At 39.1% G+C, this 24,877-nt stretch overlaps 1 protein-coding gene across 4 annotated transcripts in view; it reads right to left on the reverse strand.

Moving 5' to 3' along the window:
* Positions 1-24,877, reverse strand: part of vps13a (vacuolar protein sorting 13 homolog A) — a 71,939-nt gene that overhangs the window by 17,828 nt on the left and 29,234 nt on the right. For 3 of the 4 annotated variants that reach the window (XM_041787590.1, XM_041787593.1, XM_041787592.1), the window contains 26 exons: positions 23,838-24,005; positions 23,264-23,571; positions 23,001-23,148; positions 20,604-20,775; positions 20,382-20,506; positions 20,119-20,288; positions 19,714-19,970; positions 18,083-18,267; positions 17,837-17,980; positions 17,228-17,437; positions 16,903-17,046; positions 16,659-16,760; positions 14,897-15,049; positions 14,553-14,811; positions 12,905-13,065; positions 12,690-12,793; positions 12,281-12,593; positions 10,142-10,278; positions 9,319-9,613; positions 8,953-9,057; positions 8,702-8,848; positions 8,164-8,295; positions 6,396-6,529; positions 4,741-4,809; positions 1,562-1,694; positions 60-117 (listed from right to left, as the gene is read on the reverse strand). In XM_041787590.1, the coding sequence (XP_041643524.1) occupies positions 60-117; positions 1,562-1,694; positions 4,741-4,809; positions 6,396-6,529; positions 8,164-8,295; positions 8,702-8,848; positions 8,953-9,057; positions 9,319-9,613; positions 10,142-10,278; positions 12,281-12,593; positions 12,690-12,793; positions 12,905-13,065; positions 14,553-14,811; positions 14,897-15,049; positions 16,659-16,760; positions 16,903-17,046; positions 17,228-17,437; positions 17,837-17,980; positions 18,083-18,267; positions 19,714-19,970; positions 20,119-20,288; positions 20,382-20,506; positions 20,604-20,775; positions 23,001-23,148; positions 23,264-23,571; positions 23,838-24,005 (4,333 nt within the window). The remainder of the gene's footprint in view (positions 1-59; positions 118-1,561; positions 1,695-4,740; positions 4,810-6,395; positions 6,530-8,163; positions 8,296-8,701; positions 8,849-8,952; positions 9,058-9,318; positions 9,614-10,141; positions 10,279-12,280; positions 12,594-12,689; positions 12,794-12,904; positions 13,066-14,552; positions 14,812-14,896; positions 15,050-16,658; positions 16,761-16,902; positions 17,047-17,227; positions 17,438-17,836; positions 17,981-18,082; positions 18,268-19,713; positions 19,971-20,118; positions 20,289-20,381; positions 20,507-20,603; positions 20,776-23,000; positions 23,149-23,263; positions 23,572-23,837; positions 24,006-24,877) is intronic. The other variant, XM_041787591.1, reaches the window with a different exon arrangement.

A 24,877-nucleotide genomic window follows, 5' to 3' on the forward strand; every position in this document is an offset into this window, starting at 1 on the left:
AATTAAGGAGCATATCAGGGATTTTTTACAGCTTTTATTCCAAGGTTATTTAACTTTACCCTCATAAAAGGAGATCAAGAACAGCTTTCCCTCGTTGTTCATGTCCTGACGCATGTCCTGAAGATGAGACAAAATGTTGTTTAAACACAGTCACTGTCTTTCCATTAAGTAAAACACAGGAGTAAATATAGTGCATTTCACATGGGAGCAAATATGCAACAGAATTGAAGCAGAAAATACAACTATACTGTCGACCCATTTACAGATTAAACACAATCCATCCATATCTTTTTTCCTACTCTGTTTATGATTTGGTAACAAGAGAATAGAGGTGGGCAATATAGACTAAAAATCTTGATTTCTTGTGATGATACACAACATACTATTATATCTTAATATTTTTTTCTATAAAGACATAAGAAACGGTTGCCACAATACAATGGGTGTCTAGGACATTAATATTCATCATAGTTATGCAAAACAAGTACCAGCCTCATCTATATTTCATTAATAACAGAAATTTTCATCAAATAAAATTAAAACAGATGAAATGGTAATTCCCTGCTTGGGCTTAACACTTTAAATAGATAATCTTGTGGTCAATAAGAATGTGACTGTTACTGGTTTACTTAAAACAATCTTGCCACTCAGCATTAGGCCTGGCATCCATGCTTTTGTCTAAATAAACATCAGCATATACTGAAACAAACGACAATTAGGGGAGAATAGTATTATCAGGAAGATATCACAGACGGCAGATATGAAAAGTTCTGCCTGTATCAACTATAAATATTGTTGATATCAAAATATATTAATAAATCTTAAAAACTCTGTATATTGGAGCAAAGATGGCCTAGTGGTTACGTCTGCCTCATAGTCTTCCAATCAGGCAGTGCAAATTTAAATCATCCTTTGGGCTTCACGACCAGCTCTCTCTCTTGGATTTCCTACACTATCCACTATCCTCTCCTCTGCAAAATAACATGGAAAAGCCCAAAAAACATAATCTTTGAAAAAAAGAAAAACATTTATATTCCTACAGGAGAAACAAAACAATCTTATTCTGTGAAAAGGGTTGTCTGTTCAAGTTTTCTGTATGAACCTTGTGAGAGTATTTTCATGATATATGTATGGAATAAAGCCGGTCAGTTATTGGAAATTTTGATTAAACTGCAATATGTCCTACTGAAACTCTTTTTTGCATGTTTCTAAAAATACCAGTTTAATACTTTTTTCTTTGCAGCATCAGACATTATGCTCTACACATCATGCAAACAAATATGCACAACATTATCAGTTTGCAAAAATCCTACTTCCCTTATTTGTATATGTTTTTGTATCAATAATGGGAATGACTTAAAAATTGTCATTCTCTTCAATACAACATTTCATATTGAAATTGCAAAAGGAGTCAAAATAATTGCAATTAGATATTTTTTCAAAATGCTTCTCAGCCCTCTCACCATGAAATGTGTTACCACATTTTGTAGCAAGAGGGTTAAGATGATGAGAAGTTAAGGTTTTAATTTAACCTAATAAATGCATAAATACAGTACAGTACCTCCTCACTCTTCAGCTTCCCGCTGTAGCCCCCCCACCTCCAGCACAGCTCCCTGGACCCGGTGGGTTCAGTCCAGGTGTAGTGAACAGCTTTCCCGGCCTCCAGCTCCTCGTGCTCCGCTTCCTTTTGAGAACTGCACTCATTAAACCCACAGACACAAAAATATTAACTACAAGTCTTATTTTCCACTGATTTAAGGCGGCAGGGAGCACATAATGATGGACGGCAGTGTCACAGTAATGCAGAGAAATGATAAACAGAACCCAACCACCAGGAGTCTACAGCTGACTGTTCAATCCAAAGTCCCTTTTAGACAGAAAACATACATAGTTTCTATCGACACACAGAAATATAACAGTAACAGTAATATGACAGCATAAGATGGTTTAAGAAAGTAAAAGACAGCATATGACAATATAAGATGGTTTAAGACAGTATAAGACAGTACGGCGGCCAAACACTGTAGAGTCCCCAATACCTCTCCTGGAGATATAAGGTGTAAAAATGCATTTACTCTTAGAAGAAGATGAGATAAGCCTCAATGGAGATGAAGATGAAAAATAAGAGCATACTAGTCAACACAAGAGAACTACTAAAAGAAGCGGCAGGTGCGATTCCTCTTGCAGAATCCCATCCAGTCGGCAGCATTCAAAATTAGTTTTTCTACAAGAAAAGATGCTTTATAAGAGACAAAAGGAACAGAATAATAGATGAGAACATGAGTTTAGATGTCTAACCTGCTCCTTTTGGGTGACCATGGATACTAATTTAGAAAATATAAAATAAAAGGAGATATGTGATTTGTTTATGAATGTACAGTATAATTTAGAAGAAAAAGGCTTGAAAAGGCAAATGTCAACTATTTTAAGTCACAGAGTAATGACTCAGAGTCATAAAATGTGAAATGTTATTTGATGAGGGCAAAACAATATTTATTTCTTGTTGTTCAGAATGAGGAGCAGGTTACACAGACAAACTATACTCAGAGCTTAAGCAGTCCTTTTCTTTTTATATTTACCTTAACTCTCAATCTGAACATCACTCTGCACTCAGGTGTGCTGTCACAATCAGGTACCTGGGAAATTCCCCTTCAAATTGTACATACATTAGTTTACACTGACCTGCTGCATTATTTGTTTGTTCTACCCTACTACCTGTTTGTTTATTTTATAGCTAAAACGCCTTTTTCATCATTATTATTATCAATAAACATCAACAGAAACTAACAAAATAACAAGCTAAACTACTGCTCAGCTAAGGTATCCAGCTGTCAGACAGTAAAAATACAGTGGTTAGTAAAGAAAAAGAGCTTAGGTGGTTTCTGTGGTAGTATGGTTGGAAGAAACCTTATAAGCCAGGGATGAACATGTGACCAAGTGACTTTGACCTTTGACCCCAAAGTTCTAATCAGTACATTCTTGAGGTAAAGTGAGCATTTGTGCAAAGTTAAAGGACCCACTTTACTAGGGCTGGGTATTTCATGCAGCCTCATGATCTGTTAGATATCATGATACTGAGGCCCAGATATGATACACCACAGTGAAGTATCACCATACATGTTGATTTGTGATAGTAATCATGTCCTATAGCAAGACATGACAGTAGCTTAGTGGAGGATAACAGAGAAGGCATGGTTTTAAAGGTATTATAATCACTAAACCATTAATAAATTCAAATATTAGTATTTAGCTTTATAAACTTGAAAGAGCCCTCTCTGTTGTTTTTAATAGTTTTCACATATATTTTGATTTCACTTTACTATAAGACCTCTGCATTTGTAAGAATGACTTTTTGCTTTAGTTCTGCATAAAAAGGGACGGCTGTTTCTGTGATGAGCCAACGAGTGGGGAAAAACTGTTACTCATACTCCTTAAGCAGCTGTGTGAAGCCTGTGTTATCAGAGACACTGTTTGGTTCATATTTACAAATAAAGCATAAATTGATGCTTATGACCTCCTGATCCCCTTTGGAAGTTGAGGAAAACTTTAAAGCCTCATTCAGTGTTGGCTGGGACGACACAGACCAGCCTGTTAAGCCTAGTTGTTGTTACTAACTACTTATTAGCCGGTGGTCTGTGTTGATGAACACTGGTGTTTGAGCAGTGTTTTACCTTGTTTATTGTACAACTTGAATGAATCATATCCAATTCCCGACTTTCTGGTGTTTCTGGTGTGTGTTTAAAGAAACCCAGACTTATCCAGTATCTTTGCTTTTAGCCTGTTGGAAATAGATAAACACTCTGATCTATGTTATCTTTTTTGTGTATCAACTTGTTATGGTTTGAAGAAGGGAGTAAAGCATGCGCTGCCTCATGCAGTTTTATGACTGCTGCCATCTGCTGGCTTTTTGTGATAACTGCACCATGGAGGATGAACAGTTTAGTTTTAAAACTGCTGCCACAGTATTTATGGCCATATTGATTCAGTAACATCTGTATCTGATAAACGTTTTGGCTGGGTGTATGAGACAGGATTTAAATAACACCTTTGTTTTAGTTTAAATAAGGATATTGATTTTTTGCATGATTAAGAGAATGGCCAATATGACTGCAATCTGGTACAATCTAGCTGTTTGTCAGCAACAGACGTTAATTACCCTAACCCTTGGCCTCAAATGTCTAGTCAGTTCATTCCTAATTTATAATGAGTATCTATTCAAAGTTTGACAAAGATACTTCAGAGGATTCTTGAGATATTGCACCGACAAGAATGGCCCACACGAAAAGCCTCTGGCCTTGGCTATCATCTCAGAGGCATAAAAAAATGATAAAATACAACACAAAAAGGCTTTTCATTAAATGGAAACGTGGTTTGTTTACAAAAATTAACTAAAAAAATAACATTTTATAGATGTGCCTTTAGGTTTTGTCACAGTGAATATGGCTCAGTTGCATCTCTTACTATTTTGGAAAGGGCCGATGCAGCAGTAGCACCTCATCCTTCTCTTTCATTCTAACAAGAATCAGGACACCCCTACCCTTAGATGTGCTTCTCTGCTTTTTCTTATGTGCATACATTATTTGGCCCTTTAAGAAAGAGCGACATAATAAACAACTTAATGCAGCAGGTCAATTTCCCCTCTGTTGTCCCTTTTTTCCTTCCTGTTGAGTTTTAATTTTATGATTTTTCCTGAGTTCAGAGTGTGTCATAAGAGTTTTTCCCCTTTTTATATTTGTCTACCTTTCCTCCTCCCCTGAGAAGGAGAGGTCGAGCAGAGAGTCAGGAACCCACACGGTTTCTTCCTTGGCGCTGCATGACCCACAACACACAAATAAACGATGAGCAAAAACAATCACTGAAAATCATCATCAACAGAACTGATTAAGGCCGCTGCAACAGGAGTATTTTCATTCCACACGTGCAAAACAGATATCAGTCAAATGCAGATTTTAAAGATTTTCCATGAAAAATACATTTTTGTAAAATCAAAATTTCATGTTTGCAGCGTATAAAATATGAAAATATTTCCTTCAGAAAGATAGATCAAATATCAATGAGAAACACAGGAGCAAATGAACAGATCACTGATCTTCACATCATAATTTATAACAGGACATTTAGCAGATTAAAAGCACATTTATAGAGAACGCTTGTATAAAAAAATGTCTGATATGCTGAAATCAAGCTGTAGATAATGTGTGTTTATCTAACACTGGCACAAAACTACAGGTTGGTACAGGTAAAAAGGTTTGTTTGAGTCTTTTAACCAGATTGTGTCTTAATTGGTTAATTACCAGAGCTCCCAACCTAATGTGAATTCTACAACACAAAAAAATTTAAACTAAACAAGACTGTAAGTCTAATTTGTAGTTTAAAAATATGTCATTACAATTACACAAGCTGCATTAATCTAAAAGGTCAAATAAAATGTTGTTTTAAGACATACAAATCAAAATAAGACCTGAATTGCTTTCCATCAAAAAGATAGGGCCTAGGGTCTTAAAATTAGATAATACTTTTAAAAAGAGATATTAACCTAATGAAACTTGTCCAAACAAAGGGGTTTTATTTTATGTTAAATGTACAAATGATAATAAATACTGTCAACAGAACAGAAACATACAACCAAGGTTGCAAAATGAGGCATGGAGGAACGATGTTTGTGGGAGAGCTGCAGGTGTGTGACATAAACAAATAGAAAAATATATGCTCATTATCACTGACCTATCCTTTCTTCTGACACTATAAAGGCATTTTTAAGTAGCCAATTGCATCCCATGTAACAACACAATAAACCACCAATTCATTGTTTCATTTCAGCGATGGATCAATTGATCAGTGGATCTACCTTATATTCTCAGTTTTGGATTGTGGCTCTTGCAAAAGTAATTTTAAGACAATGTGGCTTCTGGGTAAAATAAGGTTGAGTACCACTTTTCTACTTCCTTGTCTGTTACTTGGTTGATTTAAAGTTAGTTCGAGACAGCATTTTCAATAAGCCAGCCAACATGAATTAGACTAAAAAGCACCACTCTGCAACCAAATGGCAGATGTCACCCTCCAATATGTTCTACAGTCTATGGTTGCAGCACACTTTTAGATTAAAATAGGTATTAAAAGTGTGTCTTACACACTGCATTTTATGGTAATTAATGTAATTAGATATTTCAGTTTACAAATTTCACAAATACACTTTCTGATATTTGAGTACTTGCCAGGTGAGGTTACTTTAGATTCTTAAATTGGAGTCTAAAAGTAATGCCTACTTGTTACACTTTTCATGATACAACGAACTAAAGTGACATGTTTAATCTCTGTCAAATCTAATAACTAATTTCTATCCTTTCCCTCGCTCAGTCTAAGCCTCTTTGTGCATAAAAACATAAACCGCTTACCTCTGGTGGAAGTGGAGAGTCTGGTCTTTGGTGTGGTTAATGATGAGGAAAGGTGCTGCACCGTCATGGTACTCAGAGAATCGGATAGTGGCTGAGTGCTCTGACAGGTTCACGTCAACAATGATCCCACCCACCTGCAGACAAGAAAAGATAAAACAGGCACATGCTTTCTTCATCTCAAGCTAAGACCCTGTGGCCCATGATAAAAGTGTAAGAAATTAAATATAGTGCGAGTTTCTGCTCTGGAAGCCATCAAGACTGAATAAATGCGAGGCACCGATGGCTTAGTGGTTAAGTCTACATGTCATGTACAGAGACCGTTATCCTCAAAGCAGATGGAAAGAGTTCAAGTCCAACCTGTGCTCCTTTTCCTCTTGTCATTTCCTACTCTCTCTCTTCCAAGTTTCTGGCTTTACATTACCTATAAAAAGTATTCAACTCCTTGGATGTTTTACCCATTTGTTGATTTTATCAATCAATCATGGTCAATATAATTTGGCTTTTCTGACAAAAAAAACTCTTTCATGTCAAAGTGAAAACTGATTTCTACAAACCAATGTCAATTGAATAAAAGCATGTAAGCTGAAATAAGTGATTGCATAAATATTAACACCCTTCAAGTCAATATTTAGTAGATGCAAATTTGGCTGCAATCAGGCTTGCACATCTGGACAGTGCAATTTTACTCTGTTCTTCTTTAAAAATAAATCTTCTCCAAGGCCGAAGTTCTTGCAGACTACATAAGATTGTTCTCCAGGATCTACCTTTACAAACCCTCTAGGGCAGGATGTCGGGAAGCATCCCAACAGCATGATGCTGCCACCACCATGCATCACAGTGGGGATGGTGTGTTTGTGCTGATGTACAGTGATTGGTGTGCCCCAAACATAATGTCTTGTCTGATGGCCAAAAAGCACCATTTTGGTCTTATCAGATCAAAGAACTTTCTCCCACGTGACCATGGAGTCTCCTAAATGCCTTCTGCCGAACTCTAGTTGAAATTTAATGATTTTTCTTCAACACTGGCTTTCTCTTTTCCACTCTCCCATAAAGCTTTGACTGGTAAAGAACCTGGGCAACAGTTGTACGCAGAGTCTCTTATCTCAGCTGCCGAAGCTTGTAACTCCTTCAGTTGTTTCAACTGTCTTGGTGGCCTCTCTCATGAGTCTCCTTCTCATGTGTGAGGATGGCCTGAACTAGGCACATTCACATATATGCAATAATCCTTCCATTTTGCAACAGTGGATTTAACTGAACTCTTGGGGATGTTCAGCGCCTTGGATTTTTTTTGTATGCATCCCCTGACTTATACTTTTCAATGACCTTTCCTCTGAGTTGCTTGGAGTATTCTTTTGTCTTCATGGTGTAATGGTAGCCAGTAATACTGATAAACCAGTGACTGGACCTTCCAGACACAAGCGTCTTTATATTACAATCACTTGAGACACATTCACTGCACTCAGGTGATCTCTATTTCACTAACTGTTAGACTTCTAGCACCAATTGACTAGACCTCTGTTGAGTTAGGTCAGTCACTTTAAAGGGGGTGAATATTTATGCAATCACGTATTTTACATTACATATTTTTATTTAACTGACATTTCTTTGTAGAAATCTGTTTTCACTTTGGCATTTTTATAGGGACTGTGTCCACTGTCCTATCCAAATATTGGCATTAAAAACTCTACAAAATAAACTTTGAAGAAAAAAAAAAAAAACATGAAAAATAAGTCTTATAAAGAAAACTTTTTTGTAAACATTTACTCACTGAGTTGTCCAGATGAAGCAGGAGGCAGTTTTCTGGTCGTGTAAAGTCGATCCTTTGAGGAGGCAACAAACATCCATCTACTTTAATCTTCAGCAGCTTGGTGTCGTTCTCAGGCCAGAAGGGAATGGCTGACTAAATGAAGGAGCAAACAAATCTTTAAATAACACTTTTCAATTAGAGTTTCATCTGAAAATCTCAACACAGTAAATCATTAACTATTAAACAAAACAACTAAATCTTTAAAAGATCAGGGGCTGGTTAGCAACTACAGGTGCGATTTATTGCTTTAATGTTTTTTGCCTGATGGCAAAGAATTGAGACAGTACTCTAATTAACCACATTTAATGTATTAATTAGGGTAATACCTCTGTCATCGCCTATTCTCAATCATTTTCCATCCACTAATTCATGAATGGAGTGCGCTGATGTCCCTCTACCACTTCTCATTTGTAGAAGTAAAAGTAAACAAAAAGCCAACAAACCGAGTGCATGTTCAAGGAAACAGATGAAAACTAAAAATTATTTTTAAATCTCTGACCTGTTCTGGTTGAGCCTCAGTCCAGTTCTCCTGCCCTTCCTCACAGATGAAGATGCTGTGCTTTGTTCTGTTGACCAGCATGTAGAACGGCACAAAGCTCACGATGCGGGTCAAACTGAAGGTGCTTGCATCAATCTTCACACCCACCTTGGAATAAACAGAGGTCACACAAATTCCCAGATCAAAATAATGTATTTTACCACAGTCACATAAAAGAAAGCTGACGGTGTATCTGAATGTAAAAATCTTACCAGGTAATCTTTGTAGCGACCTTTACATTTCACATCTCCATGGCTGCCCACAGTGTCCAGAGAGAATTCGTCAGAGAGCTCGCTGTCTGAGATCATCAGACGGACCTGAAGGATTAAAAGAATAAGCTTCCAATATAAAAGTAAAAACTCAAATCATCGTCATCACAAAGTTAAGGAAGGCTACATGCCAGAGCACGTTCACCATGGTATTTGCAAAGCCCATGAACAAATAAAAATCCTAATGGAGATGTCTGAGTGCTGACTCTTTAGATTTCAAAGTCTTTATGGTTGTGCACCTTTACAGATTCAATTGTTGGGGTGTGCTCCTATCTCTGTCTTCTTTTAATTACCTTTAAAACTTCTTACCTTGTTGTTTTTCAGGAAATATCGGGGTTTGAAGGAGAAGAGCAGAGGCATGTCGTAGTCCAGCGGATGTTTCCGGTGAATATCATCTGCCTTGTATTGCAGCAGCCTGCCCGTCTTGTTCACCATCCAGTATGGTGAGTGGATAGCAATCACCGTTTGTCCCAAGTCATATTTAACATGCACCGCTATGTCCAACTCTGCCCTCTTCCTGTCCTCCCCTTCACCATCATCTTCATCATTCTCTCGTAGAGACTGGAAAACTATGAAGGTGATCTCTTCCTGGTCACTGTGGAGCCTGAACGAGAAGATGATTGTTTATTCTGGTGAGGAAATTTACAGCAGAATTTTCTGTCTGTGAATACATGTATTTAGGAGAAGCCATATCCACCAGTAAAAACAGAAGTTAAGCACTCAAGTAAAAAAAAAAAAATGCTTTAGTCAAAAGTATTAAATAAAAAGCAAAAAATATGAGACAAATGTTCAAGGTTCAAGCTGCTGATTAAAAAGTCAAAGCTCTGAAATAAAATATTAGGATTAAAATTCTTTGTCAATTTTTTTCTCACAATTAAGCCTCACTTTCCCATAGTTTGACTAATGTCTTATTATTGTGACTTTTTATGTCATAGTTATGAGTGAAGATCAGCCTTTTAAAATTGTGAGTGTTTAACTTTCATATTTTCTTTTGTATTCATTCATGCATTTCACCACTATACAGATAGTTTCATGCCTTAATATTCAGAATATGCAGACAACAAAGACAAAATAAAGAAAGAATAAATAGCAAAGTAAAAAAGGAAACAACAGGTGAAAATTTCAGTCACACCTGTACTGAGCAGACCAGTCCTGAGCCAGGTAGCTCAGCAGACGAAGATCTAGACTTGTCTGATTGATGACTGCAGTATGAAGCTGGGCAGAGTGACCTGGGTCCAGAGTAGCTTCAGGGGCAGAGACCCCACTGTCCTGTTGATCAGCAGACAGGGTTAGGGTTAGTTTAATTGAAAACTTTAGATCAAAACAGTATTTTTCAAATTAGGGGTCCTAACCCTCTAGGTGGATTTTGGGAAGAAAGGGAAATGGAATACAAATCTCACAACTGGCTTCAGCAAGAGCTTTATCTACTAACTGGCCTAATTGATGATGAAGAATCCTGTCCCGACATGATAACGTCTGCCTGTTGAGCTTATGTGACATAGTTCAACAGGCAGATTTTCAAATCTACATGTAGACCTTACAAACACACTTTGACTCAGCATGAAGGCTTCACCAGGAACTTATCTAGTCAAACCTGAACTCGAGATCAGGAGGAGTACAGCCAACTCCCTGCCCCTGAGAGCAAACAATACCATCAAGGCACCAGCATTCACCAAGCCAGAAACTGGACAACTAGCCATGGCCTGTGACTGGAAGATGCTTGTAGACATTGGCCAACAGTTAGTCTTTCCACCTGAGATTGCATCCACCACCCTTAGGCCAGACATGGTCCTCTGGTCCCCTTCACTCAAGTCTGTGTGAATCATAGACCACTCAGTACCATGGGGACTCGGTTGAACAATGCAGAACAATGAGGATGGAAGACTAAAGTCTGTCCAGTCGAAGTGGGATGCAGAGGATTTGTCGCTACTTCCACCATCAGGCTGCTGAAGGACCTGGGAAGCCATGGACAGGCTCTGTGGCAGATCATTAGATCTGTGTCCGAAGCAGCCGAAAGGAGTAGCCAGTGGATATGGCTCAAGCGGAAGGACCCTTGCTGGGCTCCAACAACAGCAAGAGGACCCACTCACTAACACCCCTACCCCCTTCTCCACTTGAGAACCCAGGACAGAACCCCCCCACAAACAACATCTGTGCATCTCGTGATTGGGCATGGGACACAAGCTCAGGCTTGATCACCCTGTAGCTGGCCGCCTTTGATGAGGGTGTCTAGTGTTTAAAAGGCCGAAACACCCTATGACTCACAGGTACACTCCTGATGATGTGTCCCAAACTTACATCCGTCCATATCTGAGATGCACCTTGAATGACGCTCTTAACATCAAGGAGCCACCAGGAGGAAACACCAGGAGGACCCCCAATCACTCTTAACGTCAAGGAAACCCTCAGGTAAGTGAGATGCACCTCTAATGACGCTCTTAACATCAAGGAACCACCAGGAGGAAACACCAGGAGAACTCCCAATCACTCTTAATAACAAGGAAACCCTCAGCTAAGTGTATACCACCTATTGGCACAACCGACAGTTTAACATCATGCCCCGTGTTTCATGATTCTGATGATGCCTTGATACTGAAACATGCTTTAGAAGTTTGTAAATTGTTGTAAAGGTTGTTGATAGTTTTTTATTTCAAATAAATTTGCAAAAAAATCTAAAATCCTGTTTTCCCTGTCATTATGGGATACAGAGTGTCAATAAACAAGGGAAAAAGGAATTTAAACAACTGTGAAGTGAAGGAGGTTGAAAACTTTCTGTGTCCTGTATGTGTGCTCTCCTTCAGAAAGGAGATGTAAGGTGTTTGTTCATTTGCCTTGTAAGCGTTGATGTCATAGTTATGGTTGCAGTCTAGTAACCACTTCCCGCTTAACAAACTGTTTGCTTGATAAAGGTTGAGTAGTAAATATTAGCCAATAAATGTATTACTGTAAATCAGACAGTGTGCAGAAGTTTAGCCAAAAAATAAAAAAGCACTAAAACTTTATAACCTATGCCAAAATTCAATTAAATGCAGCTGAGAGAATAAAGTGCATATCTTTGCTCTTATGAAAACATGTTACAAATATTAGACAATAGATTCATTTTAATGCATTAAATGCATCAAACGAGTAGCTGGGTACTTCTTCATAAGGCATTAGTTTTTGCTTATTTGAAATTTTATTACAATGTAATTAGCTGACACATGCAAAATTGATAATATCCTCCACCATTTTAAAACTACAGCTGTCACCCTTTGTAGTGAACACATCCTACCTTGAGTTTGTATGAGATGGGGTAGGGTAGCAGGTTGCGGAGCAGGATGGAAGGCCAAAGGTGAAGCACAAACGGCACATCAAAGTTCTCCCCGGCTTCTCCAGTGTGTTTGAAAGTCACAGCATCTTTTACCGGCACAATGTTGACAACCATCACACCGCCCTGGTCTCCAGTGCGACGGCAGCTCTGCTGTAGGCGTGCCTCTGGCTGCTGGTTGCTGACATCTTCGTAACTGAAACCTTCTGAGCACTCAAACTGCTCGTCTTTACTGTCAACATCATCCTCTGTTACCGGCCGCAGGCTCAACTCAGACCTGAGGGGGGCAGCAGAGAGTCAGATCTTGAATGGTATAGAAATAAAAGAGAGAAAAGAGGCTGTTTGAGGATGTGAGCAGGCTGTGTCCGTATACCTGTATGAGTCCAGAGGAACACAGAACTCCTCAGTAGGAAGGGCTGTACCCAGACATGTTGATCCTTCAAACACTTTGAATGGGATTGTGAAATGATTGATGATCTACATGAAAACAAAGATAAAAACATTAAGGCTTAGCCTCTGTTTTTAAATCCTATATTATATCTAATTAGCTAAATGAGTAAATCTTGTAAAGGATATCCTAGAGTGTACCTGGAAAGGAGAGCGGATCTTGATGTACTTGCTGCCCTCCACTGAGTAAATCTGACAGACCAGGAAGCGAGTGACTCCTGACTCATTGTGCATCACACTGTACATTCCTCTGCCCACCTTGATCAGGGGGATCACGCTGGCTGAGGTGTGGCCCATCGGGGCTGTAAAGAAAGATAACAGTAACAATGTATTTAGCTCTGACATTTATATTCTGATATTGAACTAAGGCAAAAGAGATGGATAAAAATGATTGTCATAGAAGTTTAAGACTTCAATTAACAGCCACAAATTGGTCACTTTTAAAGAAATGCAAAGTTTTAATCACATAATGCTTTCAAAAAGATGATAGATAAGATGTATACAGTAATTGATGAGTGACTACCTCTGACTGTATAAAAATATTGACAGCACAACTTCACCTACTCACAGAGTTTGCTCACGTTTAGTAATGACAAACAAGAAATTAACCGATACGTGAGGCTAAAGGTCTCTATTTTTGCTTCATTGGTTTAGAAACAGCTATCAATATAGTATTTGGAAGCCATAGTTGTGCTGTACTGTGTAACCTCCAAAGCAGACTTTCAACAGCGTGGTTCAGACAGCCGTGACCATCACTAGCGACACATTAAAATGGTCATACCACATCATCAATCTTTGGAGTACCTCCTCTGTCCATCTAGTTCATTACTCCCAACTTGTTCTGCAATAGCCCTGCTAGACTATGGAGCCCTTAAGGGTTAATTTTAGGGCCCCCAAAATTTTCCTTACATATTTTTCAATTGGAGCCCATTTTTACAAATTTCTTTCCAATTTGCAGATGGCTTGCAAATTCACCTGCCTATAAAAACAGCCACTCTGAACATCTTGTAAGCCTCTTGAGACTAAACAAAAAAATAAAGAATTCATTGCTTTTTGGTAAATCTGATTTGAAGGGGGGGCTCACTTGAAAATACATGTATAAATCATGTTTGAGCTTCTGACTGAGACACAGACAGCTGAGGGGAGTGCCATCCTTTTCATTAAAAACACAGAACTAATAACAAATCTGCAAAAAGTCTGACTTCACTCTCTTTTAACCCTCTGTAAGTATAATTTTTGCCATGTTAAATTCAGAAAGTTGCTTTTTTACCTTTAACATAAAGATAAAAACTAAGATCCCTCAGCTTGGTACAGTCCAAAGTATAACTCTTGTTTTAATGTCAAGTATACACTCACATTGAAAAGTTAAATGTTTCTTGAGTTAGTGCTTCTTAAGTTCCTCCTCTAATCTCCTAATCTGGTGCACAAGGCACAGCAGTAGTCACATTTGTCAGCAGAGTTGGCATGCTTGTCATGCTCTCTTTTACAGCGAAACATAAAAACAATTTTAATTCTCAGACAAGCAACCACTCTTACATTAATCAGCATAAGAACTTCACTGACAGAAAATAGGTTTAGAAAAATGTGTTTGACATGTACTTTGACCCATGTGACATGTCCAATCTGTTAACACATAGGAGGCAGGTTTATGACCTGTACTACAGTCAGTCAGTGGGGGGGGGGGTGCCTCTAAATGTTTTGGCTTCACTTTCAGGGAGCTGCCATGCTGTCCATCTCTTTATATGGACAATATTTACTACACAGTGGCAGTAATGCGTGGGTAACTTACTTGGCTCTATGTAGTAGTCTTTTCCACTCAAAGAGATCATCGCTGAGAACTGGTCTGAGTCTGTTGTGGTTGTATAATCCATCCCGAGGGTTCCTCCATCTTCAAGCTGCACGGTGCTGTTTGTACTTTGCTGGCCAATGGGACTAAACATCTCACTGTGGCGGACAGAAACTGGCAGGCCCAGGCGATTTTTCACTACAAATGGAGCTTCATCTTTCTGGAAGGAGTCTGCCGTCTGTTTGGCAGCCTCAGCAAATGCCTGGGGAAAGATGAGAACATGAAAATCATAGATGACTACACATCAATAGACTTCTCAGTAAAATCAAACCAAGCTTTTTTCATACCGTGCCAAGGTTACTCAGCATGCTGAGTCCACATTTAGAAAGAGTGATATTGAGCTGGTCTTCACTGCTGATGACAATGACGGTCTTATAGTCGGGGATGTTGTAGTCCAACTCATCTAACATCTCAGTGGACTTCAGTGGCTTCTTCTTCATCTGGGTATAAAGAAATAAAAAGGTTTAAAGACTGTGTGTACATAATGTACAAGTTTCAGTGTATGTAGCACGAGAAAAGCATTAGTCTGGCATCCAGCATCACTGTGAGAAATCTAGGAGTTCTATGCAATCAGTAATATATAGCAATATCTCCATCAACACTCACAGAAAGAATGTTTCAAAGACAATTTTCTTTCTTCTTTCCTTCGCAACATGGCTAAAATCAGTCGCATCTTGTATTGGCTTCCTATAAGATCTAGAATAGAATCTAAAATTATTCTTCTTCCTTACAAATACCTTAATGATCAGGTATCAACCTATCTTGAAGAGCTTGAAGAGCATGCCATATAATCCCCTTAGATCACTGCGCTCCCAAAATGTTGGCCTTCTCATGGTACCCTCAGTCTCTATAAGTAGTATAGGAGATAGATCCTTTAGTTATCAGACCTCTCTCCTTTGGAATCATCTGCCTATCAGGGTCCGAGAGGCAGACCCTCTCTTTACCTTTAAGAGTAGGCTGAAAACTTTGCTCTTTGATAAAGCTTATTGTTAGGACTGGCTCAGGCCTGGACCAGCCCTTAGATGGCACAATGACCTTCTCTCTCTCCTCCTCTCTTCCTTTGTCTCTGTATGCATTCATATCATATTACTGCATATTACATGCTGTGCGTCTTTCTGCTCTAGTTCTGTCTCCTTGGTTGCTCCTGGCCCCCGTGCCTCATAGATTTATCTGGATCTGTGGTACGGATGTCCTGCTGTTGTGGACCAAACATCTTCCCTCCTTCTATTATCACTACTAAAACAGTTAATTTAAATCTAAGCACAATTGTATGTTAACTGCTATAATTATTAATAATAGTGCTTTCTATGTCATTATCATCCTAGCTGCTAATGCTAATATTGCATTGTTTGTTTTTTTATCAATCATTGATGTTATTGCTAATTCTTCGCATGCTGCTACCATAATTATTGATGTTATAGCTATATCCTACAAGATTGGAGATAAGTTAATGGGCATGCCATCCCCAAATCTGTCTTCCATTTGTTGTTTAGTTGTTTCTCTTGTCCCTCTTCCTGCTTCTGCCCCACCCCCAAGCCCCCTACCTCTTTTCCAACTCAAGCGCAGTTTCGCAAGATGGCTGAAAACATGAGTCTGGTTCTGCCCGTTAAAGGGAAGGTTTTCTTCGCCACTGTAATAAGGCTAAATACCTCTAGAGATGAGCTCATGGTGATTAGCATTGACGATGCATTATAGTCTAGACCTGCCCTTTTTGTAAAGTGTCTTGAGATGACTCTGGTTATGAATTGGTGCTATACAAACAAGGTCTGAGCGTTAACAATTACTGAAGCAATGTGAAATGAAGTAATATGGAGCATTATTCTTTTAAGTATCCCAACACTAAATGCAAACAGCTACATTTTTTACCCAAACTTCTAATTTCCAGCCAAAACTTCCACAAAAACATCAATGTGAGCCAGTGTGTGACACCATAATTTAGGAAGATTCTACACATGTGCTTATATCCTACAACTGGTTTAACTCTGTGCACAGTTTTTCTAAATTTTTCCAAAGTGCAGGAAAAGATCCGAGGCTTAGGTATACAACTACCTTCAGTTCCAGTCTCCATGGTCTAAAACCGTCTCTCGTCTCATCCTCTAAAGGCTCCAGCAGTGGTTCCCACACTCCCATCACCTCGTTGAAATAGTGAACCTAGAAAACAAAAGAAAAACATGAAAACACTGCTTTTTTAAGATGACCAAAATATTTCAAACTACTTCATGGAAAGATTGTAAAAATCAGGATTAGGTTCAACAGTCACCATTTAGAAATGTATGTAATACTCGTGTTTTACCTCCAGGTTGAGCTCGCTGTGCAAATTAATGAGTGTTGACCAGTTTTTGACATCTCCATGGAAGGAGGACTTGGCTAGAAGCATTGGGACGGTCCGATGTCCTACTCCAGCCTCCAGAGTCAGACATATCAACTTGATGCTCAGCTACGAAGACAGATAGTCAATGCAATGACCAACACTATCCGATGAATCACACTGGAAAATCTTTTTCTTCATTCAATGTTTATGATAAAATACAGATAGACAGAGAAATAAGCAAAGTTGATCATTAAAAACGAGATATCATGGAAATACTTAAGTATTCAATCAGCCACTCGGTGAATACCTGTAATGACTCTCCCTGTGGTATCAGTGGAGCCAGTGACGCTGTGTCCTCATCGCCCTCTTCGTCTAGGAACCAGAGTTTGAGCTCCTTCCAGCTGCGTTTCTCCCACAAGTCCACAGGAACAGGACTTTCCAGCTCCTCAGGTGTCTCTGCTTTGGGTGTCAGCGCTGACTGGATTGTGATCACAGTGTTGATGATGATAGGAGACACCTAGGCAGAGAGGGATGTAAAGCTTTTTTAAACTAATTGACAATAAAAATCAGTACTTTCAAGTATGGCTTTTTCATACAAGCAGCAGACATCAATACTTTCAACTGCTGCCAAAATTTCAATTAAAGGCAGCTGATACAAAACAAGGTTCAGCGATTAGTTGATCTGTGACAAAGAGCTGTGATGATCATTACACGATATATCATTCTTCTCATCAATCAATAATGACTGATCTTGCTTTTAGCTGAGAGTCGGGTATACTGTATCATCCTTTCAACAAAGTAAATATAGTCTTCCTTGTCTAGACAGAGTAGCCCAAGCCTTAAAAAATGTATTTGATGGGATAGTTTTATCTATTCCTGAATTCAGAATGTGTTATAACAGTAAGAAAAGAATTACCTTCAGAGTGAGCGCATTGATTGAGACTTCCATAGCTTGAGGGGATGTTGGTGTCTGCGTACTCTGGAAGAAAACCTGACAAGGCTGCAGCACCGTCGTCACGTTGTTTCTTCGCTTCTCTCTCAGAAAGGGACAAGCAACTACCTACAGTAAAAATCATAAAGAAGACACACTTTATTAAGTCAGACCTCTGTCCTTTCACAAATTAATATTTTTTAAATTTTAGATCATAAAACAAATATAGACCTTGAGGTCTTTGATAGCAGCTGTCATCTGTGATCCCTCTGCGTCACTTTTCATCACTAGCTCACACTCTGTGGTCATCACCAGGGCCGGGGCGTCTGCACGTGTCAGGTCAGCTACAAAAACAATCTCTGGGTTTCTCACCACAACATTCATCTCTGTCTTTGACACAACGGCTGGAGCAGCAGCTACAGGGGAAGACAATATCAGAGTAAAACAATAGCTCAGTCCATACGGCAACAAGGTAGAAATAATGATACTGTGCCTTGTATACGCCGTATCCCATTTTCTGATGGACTACCTGCACAGGCGTGACTTTGATTAAACCGTTCATTTAACTTTAGATACTTTGAAATATTTTGGATGTTTGGTGGAGGAACTGCTGGTCTGCTCCGTCCAGAGACAGTGAGTGACAATTAGACTGCTGTGTCTGCAATGGATCAGTCTGTGTAAGCTGATGGCAGTGTTGTCTTAACACGCTCATATTTACATCAACAGTGAACTGAATAGTTTATTTTTCAGCTATTAATTAACTGTGAGCATAATATACTGTGAAGACAGAAAATGACCACTGACACTATGAGTTACTGAGAAAGCTCTGTGAGCCAAAGAGGGATAGACAGCACTTGGTAAGCATCCTGCCAAGTCTGTTAACACAGTGATTCCCCCCCATTTTACCTTGGAGACCCCCCTACATGTACCTAAGAAAAGCAAAGCCCCCTCAGGACCCAAGAGAGAAGAAAAAGTGACACACTGCCACCATAAATCAACACAGATTTTAACTGTTTCACTGAAAAAAACTACAAAAAAAGGCCTATGCATGCTTTCTTATCAAAAGACCTTTGTAGAAACTACATAATAGCTGCTTTTTCATGGTTTTAGTCGATATTTGCAAATCTAATTTTGGCAGCCTCAGAGCAGACAATCCCTAATGCCTCCCTTAATATATTTGGCACCCCCCAGGGGGTCCAGGACCCCAGGTTGGGAACCAATGTGTTAACATGTTTGAGACCTGAAATGTAGAAACTATTACTCTTCTGGTGTAATTTTCAAAGTAACAGCTTGATCTTTCAAGGCCCACTTTGAGCTACCCACGTTTTCATGTAACACATTAATTCTGAAATGGTTTCTGAGAGTTATTTAGTGATTTAAGTCACTTGCAGGATTGCTTAGCTCTTACTTGGTGTCTCTGCTAAATTTTCTAAGTTACAAATAATAATCATAATCTCCAAATATTCATAAGAATTTAATACAAAAATGATGTTACCCTATTTGTGTGCAATTTCCCTTTTACTCATCTCCATCCAGACACTTTTCCACAGTTGTTTTGCTACCTATAGCCTACTTAAGTTAAGCACATTTTCTTAACATAAATAAGATAATTTTCTAAAAGTTAATTCTTGTATAAAAACCTTAATACTCCGAACAGGTGTGGCAAACAGCCCTAAAAATATTCTGTCTGTCCTACTGATGTGTACTAACTAGGAACTTTTCTTACAAAAAACAGATTAACAAATCAGGTTTCTCTGTGTGCATGCTAACACATTATCCCAACTATGATCAAAACCGGGATAAGGCTCATAACCGGGATACTAAAGACCATGTAAACACGCTTATTGACATGGTAAACTCACTTGACTCTTTAGATGTGACAGAGGAGTTTATGTTCTTTTTATCCCCCGCCCCGCTGCTGCTCTTCGACTGTGGCACCTGAGTGAATCCCTGCTGGGTGGCCTTGAGAAAGATGTCTGCCACCGTGAGCAGGAACTCCATGCTGGCACAGAGGTAAACATCCTGCACCAATGTGTCCAAAGTGGTGCCATCTCGGCCCTGATGGTAGCTCACCTCCACCATCATGTTTTGTTCTGCACCGGGACGCATCGCCATCATCCTAGAGAGGATGGAGTTTAATAGAGTTTAGGGTACAAATGAGAGGAGGGGACAAAGTTTAAGTATGAATATCTGAGAGTGTCTGAGATATTTGTATTGACGATCAATTTCTACTCTGTTAAACATGTGTCCATATGCATCATTCGTACCTTGGAGTGACCATCTTGATCCTGGGTCTCTTATCATCAAGCAGACAAGTAGCCAGTAGCACTGAGGCCTTCATGGAGCCATCGGAAAACATGTGGACGGAGGTGGAGATTGTGCCCAGAGTGAACTCTGCCAACTTCAGCTGCTCATCGTGGGAATCCAACAGCTGTATCTAGATGAATAAGTTTACACAGTGTTATGCAAGTATTGACAAATAAACCTTGCTTTCTATTTATAAACTCACAAACAATGTTTATAGGATTACCACATTCTCATTGGGGCTGTACAAGATGAGTGTCATTGAGTCAAACTTGAAGTCCAGTTTGAGCGTGATCTTCAGCCTGCTGCTTTTCTGCGTCTCCACAACAGCAGACGTCACGACTGTGTTACCTGCAGAATAATCATCAAGAACAACAAAATCATATGATGTTTTTAGGTTTAAATTTTAAAATACATAATACAAGCAAGTATAACCATAACTCCTTACTGCTGGCTGGTCCTGTGGTTCCTGAGCCCTGAGACTCTTTGTTGGACACAGAGTCAGAAGAGTGGTCTGTGGTTGGAACAGGAGGGGCAGCAGGAACAGCATCAGATTTCTCTGAGAGGTTTTCACTCAGAGTCCTCAGGACTACTGTCATGTCATCCTGACTGAGGATCAGCTGTTAGGAAAATAAATAAATATTAATAATAACTTTATTTGTATAGCACCTTTAAAAACAGATGTTTACAAAGTGATTTAACAGACATAACAACAAGAACTCAAGGATTCACAAAAAACAAAGAATATTATTAATGTTCTAATAAAGGATGTTACAAATTTACTTCTGAAAACAGTTTTTGAAACTGTCAATCAATCAATGTATTTGTTTAGGTGCATATACACACTTTTATGTCACTGTGTTAGGGATTGCTCCTTCTTTGGATGTGACATAAAATGACAAAATATCTGCCTGTGGGAATTTGTGTCCATTTATTCTGTAGAATATTTATGAGGTCAGGCACTGGTGTTGGATGAGAAGGCCTGGCTCTTAATCTCCACTCAAGTTCATCCCAAAGGCGCTCGATGAAGTTGAGGTCAAGGCCCTGTGCGAGCCAGTCAAGTTCTACCACAACAAACTCATCAAACCATGTTTTTCTAGTCCTTGCTTTGTGCACTGGGACACAGTCATGTAGAAATAGAAAAAGGCCTTCCCTAAACTCGACACAAAGTTGTATGCATAGCATTGTCAAAAATGTCTCGGTACGTTGAAGCATTAAGACTGTTCTACACTAGAGATAAGGGGACTAGTCCACAGTCCACAGTCCAGTGCTGGTGTGCTTTACAACACTCCATCTGACACTTGGCGTTGGACTCGGTGATGTGAGACTGGCATTGCAGCTTCTCAGCCGCAGAAATCAGTTTTTGTGCTTCCTTGAATGCCAGTGGAAGTTTAGATATCTGAAGTATGGAATCAATGGCCTGTATGCACCATACGCCTTAGCAGTCGTTGACCCCGCCCTGTGATTTTACACAGTCTGCTCCATAGTGGAGTTGTTGTTGTTCCCAAATGCTTCCACTTTCTAATATATAATATATATCACTTGCAGGTGACTGTGTGAGCTTATCAGAATGACTCATTTTTTAATCACAAATGTTTACAAATGGAGACTGCATGGCTAGGTGCTTGATTTTATACAGCTGTGGCAATGGGTCAGATTGAAACACCCAAATTCAATAATTAAAAGGTGTGGCCAAATACTTTTGTCCATATAGAGTAGCTCTGATTATAAGACAACCCCTTCCCTTTTTTAACTTTTTGGAAAAGCCTTTTTTAAGAAAATACCTTGTTAAAAAAAAGAACGATTCTTATTCAAAAATAATGCACTAACGCCACTTTGTTTACATACCAAGTTAAGTACTTAAATTTGGCTACTCACAAATACTGTGTACAAATATGAATATTTATATTTGGTGATGCCATAAAAATTCATAAAACTGTTCTAGAAGTTTGTTTCAGTCTATTGACTGCTCATTGCCTTCCTCTTGAAAATTTAAGAGTTCATAGTTTGCAGTCTGCTCTACTTTAAGCACCATCATTTGTGTTTAAATATCACCAAACTTGCTCACTTTACCTACCTGCTCAAGTAATGAGAGGCTGATTTTAAACTATCTAATGATATAGAGTACAGTATCAGCAGTAGGAGTATGAGAACTTCAGCCAGGCTTCTGTACCATTAAAACCATCTTTAACACTTTAGATTAAATTGCCACATTCAACTTAAATAAATTAATCATTGAGTCATATTCATTCAGTCATATCTGATAGACTTTACAATGTCTGATGTCTCACATTTCCTATATACAGTGGCGATATGGGCAAACCCAAAAAGGTTGTGTACATTTTTCCCAATTTTTTTACTTGCATATTTACACGCTATCCTTTTAGTCTCACACATTTAAGACCATGACAAGATTTTCTTTCACTGTTCCTGTTTTTAAGACATCTTTTTGGACTAGAGTTTTTAGACATTACTCTCTGTAACACCAGGTTTCTTGGCTCTTGGACAGCTGTTGAATGACTCTGCTGACATCCAAGGCATTACAATTTGCATTATAACTTGGCCTTCACTGTTGGATAACTTGCTCTTCCTTTAGGCCACTTTGTTTCAGACAGTGGCCTTGACTCACCTCCCCTGGTACTGCTACTGTGAGAGACAGATGACCTCAGTCATAGGCGGTTTACAGATAGGCGCCTCATCTAGAAATGTGACACTCAAAAGTCTAGACCCCAAATACAAGATGATCTCACTCCCCAGATGTGTTCCAAGGAAATAAAAGCCTATCTAGAAAACTGTACCAGTACATTAAGTCATTTCTATTGTGCTTTCCTACTGTAGTACTTACACTCAGTGGTTTAAGATGGGCAGTGATCTCGATGTCAGGTATGCTGTGGTACCAGTTGGATGACAGATTTCTCTGGATTTCCAGGTCCAGGCTGACTGGCTTCAACAGCTGAGTCTCTCCCTGAAACCCTTCATTTATATATTTGGTCCTGCAAGTAATGAACAAGAAACAAGGAAAAGAAAATGTGATTATCGGACTTTTAGGTTGTTTTTTTTTAAAGAAAGCAGCAGGTTTATAGTTTCAAAAGAGAGCTGGTCTCTTACCTGTACATCTTGAGGTCTGTCAGTTTCACTGCCATTTTATCCACAACAGGCGGGATCTTCGTATTGCTTTTACAGGGCTGCTTGGCGAAACAGTTCTTGACAGACAGAAGACCGAGGTCAGCTACAATGACATTGGAGGAGGACGAGGACTGAGGAAGGAAGATGACAGGTGCATTAAAGTGAACGTTTAGAGCAATCCGAGTGCTCCGCTCTGCCAGCTCCTTTACACCTGACGCTGCTTTTTCTGCAGCCTGGACTGTCACCTCAGCCAGGGCCTCTTTAGCCTCCTGGAAGTTATTGATGAACGCCTGGGAGGAGGAAAGAATGACAACACTGAAATGTGGGAGATATACATGCATTTGTATTAAGCCCAGCAAAATAGCTCTTATCCTCTGTGCTTTATATCTTTTATATTTTTGACTAGAATTGGAAAAATGGACTTGCATCAATCTGCTTTTTTGGGTTTGTTTTTTGTGTAGTTTTGTTAGTTTAGGTGGGAATGCAGGGTAGCTGAAATGAAATGAAAGGGCAGACTTTTGTGTCATAAAGCAGGCTAAAGATACGTAATTCTTACCAGTATGGAGGAAACAAACTTGTTGAGGAAGATGACCTGGATGCATCCCACAGTCAGCGTGACAAAGGTATCAACTTTAGACATGTCCAGGTAGGCGTCTCCCTCTGTTGCATCTGTGTAGTTTACCATGCGGAAGGCAAACACTTCCTTATCGGCTATAGACACCGCCTACAAAAGGAGAGACAATCAGGACAGCAGAATTAAAAAAAAAAAAATGAGAACACTGAAAAAGCCCTTCATCGTATGGTTCTAGAACATGTATCTAAGTAAACACCCACTTCCCGACTGGTGAGCAGCCTGAGATCCTGACACACAAATATCTGGAGCATTTCAAGCTCACATGTCAGACAAAGAATTTTCTATTCAGGCTACAAAGCTATGGTTATGTTTCTTTAATTGAGAAGTCTTTTAAATACAAGAAACAGTTTCTTAACTTAACATTATATCATTATTTTAATGTGTTTTTTATTTTAATGGGGAAGAAAAGTCTTTAAAAGTGGAGCTGCCAGCCTGCTCCACACCCAGAATACACAGTGAAATAGTTCAGTGGGGGACAAGTCAGAGATCAAAATTGTGGTGTGCAAGTTAGCAAAAACTTCAATTGATCATTTGATTTAATGCAACACAGTTTGAAAGTGCAGAGCAGTGCAGGCTGTAGCTGTCTTATCAGACAGAGGATCCCAAAAAAGCTGTGTGCATTAAGTGCACAGTGAGGTCTGTGCATCTGTCCCTCATCAGTGCTCCATTTATCTAATACATGCTGCTGTGTTGTACTCATTAAGATCTCATCTGAACAGAAATGTCACTAAAACGACTCAAAATTGTAGTTTAAACTCTAATATAAAAGCCTGCTTATCCGGGAAATGTTGTGTTTGAATCGTGCTCAGGCCCATAAATACAGTTAATAGGCGGGGCTCCGAGACAACATGCACAGGGTCAGGTGGGTTGGGCTGAAATTTTTTGGCCAGCTCGTAACTCTGCCTCAATTTGATGTGACAGTGGATAGAGTCAGTAATTAGACAGAGAGAGTGGGGATGGAC

This window comes from Cheilinus undulatus, linkage group 5 (genome assembly GCF_018320785.1).
Source record: "Cheilinus undulatus linkage group 5, ASM1832078v1, whole genome shotgun sequence".
Classification (NCBI taxonomy): domain Eukaryota; kingdom Metazoa; phylum Chordata; class Actinopteri; order Labriformes; family Labridae; genus Cheilinus; species Cheilinus undulatus.